General features: G+C 28.1%; 1 protein-coding gene across 2 annotated transcripts; it reads left to right on the forward strand.

The window, feature by feature from the left end:
• The first annotated feature begins 8213 nt into the window (after positions 1–8213).
• On the forward strand, positions 8214–11898 carry LOC107897770 (caffeoylshikimate esterase). Of its 2 annotated transcripts, XM_016823339.2 has the most exons (8): positions 8214–8317; positions 8405–8437; positions 8533–8659; positions 8739–8885; positions 8975–9105; positions 10798–10935; positions 11182–11280; positions 11518–11898. In XM_016823339.2, exons 1-8 carry the CDS (start codon positions 8315–8317, stop codon positions 11797–11799), a joined length of 960 nt encoding a protein of 319 aa, XP_016678828.1. In that variant the 5' UTR covers positions 8214–8314; the 3' UTR covers positions 11800–11898. The 2 variants fall into 2 exon arrangements, with proteins under 2 accessions (XP_016678828.1, XP_016678829.1); XM_016823340.2 differs by lacking the exon at positions 8214–8317 and having other exon boundaries at positions 8408–8483; positions 8577–8659.
• Positions 11899–12174: the final 276 nt, after the last annotated feature.

Raw genomic sequence — 12174 nt, forward strand, 5'->3', positions numbered from 1 at the left:
GGACAGTGGGAGATTAGATATATACGCAGGGAATGCAACTTAATTGCGGATTGACTGGCGAAGCTCAGTTTAGCATGATAGTCAAGTGTACAAATTTTTGTTGTGCCTCCTAATAATGTGTTAAAGGTTTTTCAACAAGACAAAACGTTTGGCGTTTTTAAACAATTGATTTGATGTAACTTAAGCATGCTTTTAAGATTTAAGAGGTGCACTTCAAAACTAAAAATTTAAATATATAAAAAATAAAATCGAATAAAATCTAAAATTGTTCCTAGTTATTTAAAAAATTAGTCCCTACTTTAATGACTTATATTTTCCATGAAAATCACAATTTTTTATTGAAAAAAGATACTGAGATTGAAAAACCACACCCCTAGCTAACTACCATTATGATAGAAAGGGACAATAGACAAATTATATGGGACGTCTAAAGTAGCCATCAAAATAATGTCTTAATTAAAATAACGCAAAAGGATAAACTTAAGAAAAGTGGGTTTATCATATAAAGTCAATATGCATCTACTTGATAATAGATTTAGGTTAAATTATATTTCAATTATTTGTATTTTTTATATATTTAAAATTTATTTTTAATTTTAAAAATTTAATTAATTTCAAAATTAATATTTAATTATTAACACTATTATAGTTTTTATGTTAAATTCATTGGTTTAATATTTTAAACAAAAAATATTCGTTTAGTAGTCATATAATAAAAAAAATGTATATCATATTTAACTTCAATTTAATCAAAAAAATTCAATGATATGAACAATTGAACTTATATTTTTAAATCCAAAAATTAGAGGGACTAAATTTCAAATGTATGGAGAGTATAAGGACTTTGAGTATATTTAAACTTAATATTTAGTAACTTTTTTAACTAACTGCTCAAATTAGAATAGACCTAATTGTGGGTCAAGCCACCCACTGGGCTCGAAGGTTCACCCGAAAAGTAGGAGAGCTTAGGGGGAAAAAATATATGTCCGAAAAATAAACTTGGACAAAAAATAATGTTCATTTTCTAAACGGTCCGAGTTTCAGGTAGGATTTTTTGGCCTAAGCTTGGCTTGGCCCAAATCAACCTACACTTTCTTTCCTACTATTGTTTTGCTATCATTTCGCTATTATATTGCTACTAGTTTGTTGTTATTGTTTGAATATTGTATAACTTTTGTTTTATTGTTAAATTTGCTACTATTTTAAGGACATTTGCTTGCTCAGTTGCAAGTATCTTAGTGTTATTTAAGTATAAAAACTTTTTTAATGTATTTTCAATTTGTTGGGAAACATTTATTTTAATATTTTTAGTATATTTGATGTATCATATTTTTGAAATTTATTTTTTATAAAAAATTTAATACGGGCAGATTGGGTCGAGCTCGAGTTTAGCAATTTTAATCTAGGTCAGGCTTAGACAGAATTTTAAGTCCATTTTAAAATCAGGTCGAACCCGGGCTTAGAAAATGGCCTTAAAATTTTTCATTGATCCAACCGAACCATGATTAGATCTAAATTAGAATAAATCATTATAAGCACTAAATTAAATAATTAAGTCAATAACTAACTCAATTCAAACTAACTAACGAGAATAAATCTAAGAAAAAATCTATACATTTACACATTACGAGATTTCAACATTTTCAAAACTTCAACCTAGCTCGATACAAAACTTTATCGGCTAATATTTGATAATTATTAAGATATTAATACTCCATTGACTAATTATATGTATATATAGCAAGATGAGAAAAGAAATTGTTCGAAGTGACATTTTTCTTTCAATAATTAGTTGAGTCATTAATTATTTTGACTCACACTCTTATTTGACCAAGTTTTCCCTTGCTTTTGCTATTTAATTATCGTGAGTCATAGGTGGTGATATTGTGAAAGAAATTATCATAATCAATATAAAACATTATCTTAATAAATATTAAATCTAGGGAATTCCCTCTATCCACTCGATGGCTAAAGTGTTTACAATTTCAAGTATGATTTAGATTTGAATTGCGGTAATCGTGTTATTATTAAGATTTTATTTACCTCTTAAAATTCATCAAAAATCGCTATAAATTTTTTTGATAAAAATATGCAATAAATATAATTCTCACATTTATATTTTTTTAAAAAAGTAAAAAATATCACATGTATTTTATGAACGCAATTAGTTAATATTATACGACCCAATCACTTGTATAGCAAGTGCATCAACTTGATTTCCATATTTATTGGGAAAAAAAAAACTTTATTTCCAAATTTGACTTCTTCTTTTTCCTGCTAGGTTGGGTGGGTTTAAAGGATCAAATTATCTGTTCATATCGAGTTTTGAAAAAAAAAATGTATTTTCTCATTTAAACTAGTTGGATTTGAATTACTAATTAATAATGAAAACATATTATTTTTGTTATAACATTTACATTACACGAGATTTTGAATAGCGGTTTACACTGTATGGGGTGTCAAGAGTCATTAGACTAAAGGCGGTTTATATTATGAATGCTGCATAGAGATGTTTAATTTAGTTGTTCGAGAGATGCTAAAGCAAAGTTTCGGTACTTTAGTCTTAGCTTATCTTCTTCTTGAAGGACTTGGAGTGAACTTATATCTCATGATGATCACTTTATAGAGTCCAATTTTAGGCTAGTTCAAGGTGCAATTTTATTGAAAGTTAATAAAACTAAGAAGTTGAAATCATTAAATAAGATTAAATCTGATGTGATGGTTGTATTTGAGGGTGTTGTGACAATGTTATTCGAGTATTTGTAATGTTGTAGGTTTCATTTAGGAGATATATATTTTTGCATATAGGTATAATAATTTTAATTAAATTTAATAATAAATATATCATAAATATTTTTATATTTTATTATTTTAAATAATAAATCAAATTTCAACCATGATATATGTTGACTGCTCACCTCATTCTTTAATCCTATGGCCGGGAATTTGATCCCTATTCATGGGAATGAGGCAGAGGCAAATTCAAAATATTTTTAAGTGAGGCCAATACTAAATTATAATTTTGAGTGGTGAAAATATAATTTTATCATTTATTAAATTATGATTTCATCATTTTTAATGGTCTAAATATATTTTTTTTCATTTTAAGGGGTCAAAGTGCAATTTTACTACATATTAACTTGAATTCTTATTATTTATGAAGGGACTAAATTATATTATTTTCATTCTTTTGGGCTAACCCTTAAATTCGCCCCTGAAATGAAACACATTTTATAATCAGTCATTTACCTCTTTAAAGAACACCCAACGATAAAAAAATTAATTACTATTCATTCCAATTAAAAAATATAATAAATCAAATTTCGAGATAAAAGAATGGAATTTTAGACAACAACAAAAAAAAATTTTCATACAACTTGTTATGCTACTAAAAAGTGGTTTTTTTTTTAAATATATTTAAGGTGGGAAAAAAATTATTCGGAAATAAGAGTTGAAGATATTTTGGTATAAAGTACTATACATTGCAGATATTTAGGTACTTCACCTATCATATTACATTAAATTTTTATATCAGAAAAAAGGAACTACTTGAAAAAAAAAAGTCAATATTTGCTATCATACTCTATACTTTTCTTAAGTTATAAATTTAGTATCTGTATTTTAATTTAGCCATTTTCAGTTTTTGTATTTTTAAAATTTAAAAATTTTAGTTTTAATCAAATGGTAATTATTATTAAATTCATTAACTTTTATTATTTTTAAAACTTGATGTATCAAATATATTATCGCACGTGTAATAATCTGCCAGTTTGTTATTTTCGCATATTACTTACAAATTAACGACTGTCGTTTACATTATGGCTAAAATTTTAAATTTTAAAAAATATAGGCACTAAGAATGATCCAATTGATGAATGTGGACTAAATCATTTACGCATAATACATGACTGACATAATTTAACCAAGCATGGTTAACTGTTACCATTCAGTCCAAAATTCAAAAAGTACAAGGACTAAAAGTTATCAAATTAAAGTTAGATGCTAAATCTAAAACTTACACAAAAAAACAGGGCCTAATAGCAAAATTTTTAAGAAAAAGAAAAGGTTTTGTTTTTTCTTGAGCACTAATCCACTAAGTCAAAAGGTGACACCATCGTTGATGGAATAATTTTCCTATTAGCCATCTTCGTATTATAATGACGGTCTTAATTATTTTACTTTTAGTATAAACAACAACGGTCCTACTAATATTCTTTTAGCCTTTAAAAATGCACCGACCATGAATTTTTATTATTTGATCCCTCTAATTTTTCTACTATTATAGCCATTATTATATCAATACCGTTATCTAGTATTTTTATTGAGCTCGTGTCAAGAGAGTCTTAGTTTAGTTGTGAATTTATGAAACATCGTTTATTTTTATAAAACAACAAATATAAATTTGAGAGTATTTTTATCCTTTTATATGAAAAATTGCAAGGATACATTCACGTGATTACATACAATTTAGAAAAATAAACGTATATGATGAAATTTGAACCCAATACCTCAAAATTTACTTTACCTCAACTTTATCATTTCAACAAAAGTCATTTTTGATTTTTAAATCAATTTTTTATATACTTATTTCATAATTCTTTTTCACCTAGATGGTGTGTATTGTAAATTTAGTTATAATTAAGGTAGGTAAAAGTACCATGAGGGCCCATATACTAAGAGTAATATTGCATATTATCCCTCTACTCAAGAAATGGGTAAATTAGTCTCGGTATGTAAGATAAAATAACAAATTGATCTTTTGTATTTAAAATTTCATCAATTTGTACTGTTAAAATCTAGCGTGACTGACAGAATAATCAGGCAATGACACATGGGATGCCACGTGTACCTCATGCTTATTAGAGCTGATCATGGGTCGGGCCGAGCCATGATTGGACCGGGCTGAGGTAAAAATTTAGGTTCGTTTCCTAAGTCTGACTTGACCTGAAAAGTGGGTCTAAAATTTTGCCCAAGCCTGGCCCAGATAAAAAAAATACTAAAACCTGAACCCGACCCACCCGTGTTAAATTTTTTATATAAAAATAAGATTTAAAAATATAATACATCAAATACACTAAAAACATTAAAATAAATATTTCCCAATAAATTGAAAATAAATTTAAAAAAATTATACTTAAATAACACTAAGATGGGTATAACTTAATAAGCAAATGCCTCTAAAATAGTAGGAAAATTAACAATAAAACTAGAGTTATACAATATCTAAATAATAACAACAAAATAGTAGCAATATAATAGCGAAATGACAACAAAACAGTGACAAAATAGTGGAAAAATAATTTTTTTTTTCAAATTCGGGCTGGGTCAGGACCACAGAAACTTACCCGATGCCTGGCCCGTTTAAAAAATGAGCCTTATTTTTTTTCAAACCCATTTTCTGAACCTATATTTTTGTCCAAATCCTCCACTTTTTGAATAGGCCTTCGAGCCCAGTCAAGTGGCCCAATCCATAATCAAGTCTAATGTTGATGTATAGAAATCAATTTTTAACAGTAAAATAGAAAAGAATTTTTAATAAAAAAATAATTTTCTTTTTAATCTGTACATGGATTAATTTATTTGTTTTTTGAATAAAAAAATAAATTACAATTTAACTATTAATACGATACTTTTACCAATTAAGTGTTAAAACCGAGTATGAAAGAGCTAGGCAAAAAGAACCCCATAAATGAAATGAGCAAATTGTGAGGAAATAGTTAGCCGCCCATTGAAGACTTCTGTTAAGAGTGAAAGTGATTTAAGTGAGTGTGGTCAAAGCTGCCGTCGACTGCCATTCTCATTTGAACACTGTTTCTCCCCCCGCAAATGGCCACACTATTTGCAATCAAATTGCAAAAAACAGTAAACAAATGGATAGGTTTCAACTTTCTATTGATGATTTCTTTCGGTCTTTATGGCAACCCAATGCAAATTGGCATTCTTTTGACTGTTATTCCACATCTTTTAGTGTGAATCTACTGAAAACCCTGCTGCTTCCCCTTTCCGGAGACATAATAAGTGAGTGGGGAATAGTTTTAAATTATCCATACAAATTCAAAGGTATACTCATGTTTGAAAGAATTTGAAAAAAAAAAATTAAGCCTGAAAGATAAATTAATAAAAAATAGACTTATTTAAAATATGGTTTCAATTTAGGCATTTTTTTTTCGATTTTATGATATGTTTTTATATACTTGATATCATAAAAAATCAAAACTCGTGCCAAGGTTTATTTATATATATAAAAAAACATGTTTAGTTAATAAATTGTTTCTATTTAAAATTCTAATAAAAGAAATATATATGTGATTACTAAATATTAATAATATAATAAATAATTTTTAAAAGACTTAAATGTAAAATTAGACCTTAAACTTTCATTTTTTTCCATTTAGGTACTTAAAACTTTTTTTTTGAGCGGGTCAAAAAGTAGTACATAAATTATCAATTTCGTCCCATTTTACCTAAAAGCCTAAAAGCATAAAATTGGCTAATAAAAAAACATGACATGTGGCACATTCTTATTGAACAACATGCATGATTTTAGTAAAATGAGACGAAATTGATAATTTTAATATACTTCAAAGAAAATCAACATGGGTAAAGCTTAAATAGGTTAATTAACCATTTACACAAAATAGATGACCTTAGTCAAAATTTTAAGTCTGTATTTCGACTTGAACTGAACTTGGACAACAAATTTGCAATTAATGTCCTAAAACCAAAGCAAATCTGATCTAACCAAGCCTAACCCATAAATACTGACTCAAAAATTACTCTGATGGAGCAGTTAAGGTAGATTCAAGAGAGGCCGCGGCGGGGGAAATATTGAGAGACCATCATAGCAAATGGATTGTTGGATTTAACAGGAGGTTGAGTCTTTGCTCTGTATTCAATGTTGAGCTTTGGGTATTCTAAATGGTTTGATTGTAATACATAACAAGAGCTGGGACAAAGTGTCAATTCGGATGGATATTCATTGGGTTTGAGTTATGATGTTTAATTGAATTAGTTCAATACAATTAATTTTAGCATCTAACTACTCAAATATTCGAATATTAATATTTGCAATTTTGTTTAATCAAATGGAAACTTTTTATTAATGAAAGAGAAGTTTACAAGCAAAACGGGTGGAAATCCTTTTCAGTATCCTTTTACAAGCAAAAACGATACCATTTTGGGGGATTGGGTACGAAATGCCCTAAACTTTGTACCAAAAGAACTTGGGGGGTTGGGTTTGGCAATTTTCCCAATTATGGAATCAATTGGGAAATGAAATGAAATAATAAAGGTAAAAACATCACTCTAGTTCCACTCAATTTTGATATTAAGCAAATTAGTCCCTTTCAGAAAAAATCAGAGCAATTTAAATTCTTGTCAATTTCGAAAGTAAGCAGCTAAAGACTATTCATCATGAAACTTAGCTTCTTTTTTTTTAGTCAATTGTACATAATTTTGATCGATATAATTCAAAATATTTATAAATAGGTAGAATGTGTAAAATTTAAAAGTTAAATTTATTATTATACCAATCAAAATCATATAAAGTTGACAAAAAAATTAATATTTCATTAATTTTCCATAGATGCTAACTTTCGAAATTAACATGGATTGAATTACTCCGATATATTTAAGAAGGACCAATTTACTCAAATCCCAAAATTGAAAGATACAAAAGAAAACTTTTTACTAATAATAAAATAAAAATAAAGACATCATATGTATAGAATTTTGTTGCTTAATTTTCTATTTTACATTATGCTTACCGATTCGTCTTCTACTATTTAATTCAGATACATCATTCCTTTATTTAAATTTAAGTAATAAAATAATATTTAAAGAAACCAATTCTTTTTCAAAGAAGATATGCTTAGACTTTGGATGATTATCTTTGATTTTTCTTCGTAACAGTAATAATTTTTTAAAATCATACGATTTATAGGAAGATAACGTGTTTTAGTACACTTGAACCTACGTCTTCTTACATTGACAACAATACTTATGCGAATCGAGCTAAAATTTAATCGACTTGCATTGTAATTTATAGTCAAACTATATATAAAAAAACATTATCCACATATTAAAAGGGACAATTAATTTTAATGGGATGAAAGTAAATCATCTTAAAAGGACTAAAGAGAAATTTTATCTTTTCTGGGGCCCCTGCCTCACCCTCCCCTTGCGCGGACCTGATGTGTATATATATTTAGAACTTTTATCACAAAATCGTGGCAATCTCAAACCCATTAAACTTGAACTTTTGGTCAAATTATTTTCCAAAACCCTCTTCTCCTGCGCACAGTAAACAAAATCCATGGTTTGTTCTAATCTTCTTCTTCTTAATCTCTTCTTTTATTACATGTTTTTTTTTCTGATATATTATGTATGTCTGGTTTTTTTACAGGATCTTGAAAACGGAACTGTTCGATACGAAGATGTTAGTCGTTAATGGAGTTCTTCACATAATATAAACACCAGTTTCTGTAATCTGTTAAACTGAACTGTGTTCTGTTTTCCCTTTTTTTTTTCCAGGAATATATAACGAATTCTCGAGGACTAAAGCTATTTACATGCAGATGGTTACCAGTAAACGAAGAACCCAAAGCTTTAATCTTTCTCTGCCATGGTTATGCCATGGAATGCAGTATCACCATGAACAGTAAGTACATACATACATACATACATGCATATAGATTATATATATAAGGAAACATGATGATATATGGTACAAAATCCAGGTACTGCAATCCGATTGGTGAAAGCAGGATATGCAGTTTATGGCATAGATTATGAAGGCCATGGCAAGTCTTCGGGGTTGCAGGGCTATATCTCAAGTTTCAGTCATGTTGTTGATGATTGTTCCGATTATTTCACTGATATTTGTGGTAATTATGAAATTTCAATTTCTCTTTATATATATACATTACATATATAAAAGTTATTTACTTTGTTTTTTTTAATGAAAAAATTGCAGAGAAAAAGGAGAATAAAAAGAAGATGAGGTTTTTGTTAGGGGAATCAATGGGAGGAGCAGTGTTGTTGCTTGTTCATAGGAAGAAGCCTGAATATTGGGATGGGGCTGTCTTGGTTGCCCCAATGTGCAAGGTAAATTTTATTTTCTTTGTTTTATTTTTTTTAAAATATGAATATAATATGTCGATTTATATTTATATTTTATATTTTTATAAAGAGATAAAATTATGAAATTATGTTCATTAAAAATCTAAACACGAATCTTATTTATATTTAAAGCTAGAGTGGGCAACATCTTTAAACAAAAAATGGTTATTTTCTGTCCTTGCTTTTCTTTTTCTAAAAAAGAAAAGACCTTTTCTTCAGTTTTATTATTATTATTTAACTTCCTTTATTGTGGGAACCACGATGAACAAAAAAACAAAAAAGTTTTCCAAAATAAAATGGAATAGCGTGTGTTGAGTGTTTTCCTTTTTTTCGGAATAGTAGTATCTGCGTATTTGTATGATATGGGTATTGCTTGTTGACATGATACGCTAGTTAGGTAGACTTCATGTATATAAACACATATTTTACTCAGACTTAACACATGTTTATAAGATCTTATGCACATGTAACATCACATAAGAGCGAACCCGACTTACAAGTTAATCTTTTAAACTTATTACACTCTGTCCTAAATCCATTCAGGTTGTGAGTCGGTATTGATAATTACCCTATCAACGTGGGAACCACATTTGGTAGCTATAATAATAATATACCTTAATGATGTGAACTTTTGGTTTGTAATTTTGTTAAATAAAAGTTAAATAATTTAATTAGGATATTTTTATAAAAATACTTTTTTTAAAGAAAAAGTAAAAAAGAACGTTGACCCATAATTTGGCAGTAAAAGACGGAAATTAGTTATAAGAACATTATTGCTCTTTGGTTGTTTATGATATTAAATTTGTCTGAAAGTCAATTTAAACCGAAAAAAAGAGTTTTTTAACTTTGAAAAATGTCAATTTTCCATTCTTAAGTTGTCTTAATTTGAAAGATTACAATTTTTTGGTCAAATCTACTATTAATCTCTATATTTTATGAAAATTATAGATTTAATCTTTATACTTTAATTTGAAATTTTTTTATTCCTGTATTGATTTTTATTTTGTGATAAACAAATATATTAGAGTTTTCTTTTGACATTTATAAAAATACGATAACTAAAAATATTAAATTAAAATATAGGGACTAAATTGAATTTGAACATGTGTAATTTGTAATAAAAAAATTATTAATGTCCTTTAATCAACGTGAAAGGGGCTTTTATTTTGTCATATACTAGAGTTTGCGTTTGACTTTTAGAATAAGTCCATTCAAAAAATGTCACAGCTTACCTCATATAAAAGGACAAATATAGCAAAAAGAAGTATATTAATTTAATAGTAATTTTAAATTTTAAAAGTTTACATTTGCGTCCCATGTAAATCATGTGTAAATTCTTTCAAATTTTTATTTAGATCCAAATATATTTCAATACAAATGAATTTTTTTTTAATTTTCTCTCTCTTTTTTTTAAAAATTTTAGTTTTTTTTAATAAGAACTACAAAACAAGTAATATTTTTTGATTAAAATTTATTCTTAAACTAAAAAAAATTATCGTACCCAAATTTGATCTGATCTTAGTCCCACCTTTGAATAAACTGCTTTGAACAGCTGTTATGGTTGAATAAATTATCCCTTTTTTACTTTGATCAAGTTGTAAGTTTCTTTTTATAATTTAGATCAGATCAAGGAATATTAAAAATAATTATTTTATATTAATTAATTAATATGTATAGATTGCAGATGAAATGAAGCCACATCCATTGGTGATAAGTGTATTGCAAAAGGTCAACAAGTTTATTCCAACGTGGAGAATAGTTCCAGGTCAAGATGTCATTGATGCTGCTTTTAGACAGCCTGAAATAAGAGCTCAGGTACCTTTCTTTCTTTTTTATCTTCTCCTATAGTGGCGGGTCCATCACTGTTTACTGAAAGCTCGAGTGCATTAATAACTTGGAATGCTACCATTTGGGTTATTATGGTTCACCTTCTTAAGCATTTTACGAAATACTCACTTTATGAAACCATAGCTTGTTTATCTACTCGAGCTTATAGTAAAGTCATTCTGTGAATCCATGTGAACTGGAAAGACAAAACCCTGAATTAAAATGGAATTACAGGTTAGAGCAAATCCGTATTGCTACAAAGGACGGCTTCGTTTGAACACAGCCAATGAACTTCTAAACACCAGCCTGGAAATTGAACAAAGACTCCATGAGGTTTGTTAATTTTTTCCTTATTTTACCCCTATTCTTTTTGGGTTAATTACACTAAATGTCCCCAAACTATCTCTCAGATTTTAAATTGATTCCTTAAAATATCAATATTGTATCAATTAAGTCATTCAGTTAACTTAATCATCAATTTAGAGGTAGAGTATATTTACAATGTTTGTACTTATCAATGACAATTTGGATATAAGTTTGAACGTGTCTTGTCTCATTAACTTCGAACAGGTTTCATTACCATTTCTAGTTCTACATGGAGGGGAAGATAAAGTAACAGACAAAGCAGTGAGCCAGCAATTGTACAATGATGCAGCAAGTTCGGACAAGAGTTTCAAGTTGTATCCTGGGATGTGGCATGGCCTGTTGTATGGTGAATTACCGGAAAACATCGAGATTGTGTCTGCAGATACTATTGGTTGGCTGAACCAGAGGAGTGAGTTCGGGAACTCGAGGTTGGAGAGAGAATTGAAACTTCAAGATGATGAGATTTTGATCTTGAAACACAAGTGAACTTATTATAATTAAATGTTATAGTGAAAATTTGTACCTGAAAAAGAAAATTGTGTAATATTAAAGTATTATATAATATATTATGAAGTGTGTCTCGTATTTTTTGGTCAAATCAAATTAAAGTAGAAACAATATTACGATGAAGAATCATCTGACATCACGACGACAAAATAATATTCGAAATAAAGACAAAATAGAGATGATATCGTGATGAGAAACTTGGGATGTCACGACGAAACGGGAATTTCCTAACTTAAAACAACTCCATATTAAACTTTTAGCAGGATTATTTTTTTACTGTGTCACCCTAGAACACATAGAACAATCACCGTATAAGCTCCGATGAGCACTCAAGAACCACAACATTTGACTCCA

The sequence above is a fragment of the Gossypium hirsutum genome, chromosome A10, assembly GCF_007990345.1.
Source record: "Gossypium hirsutum isolate 1008001.06 chromosome A10, Gossypium_hirsutum_v2.1, whole genome shotgun sequence".
Classification (NCBI taxonomy): Eukaryota; Viridiplantae; Streptophyta; class Magnoliopsida; order Malvales; family Malvaceae; genus Gossypium; species Gossypium hirsutum.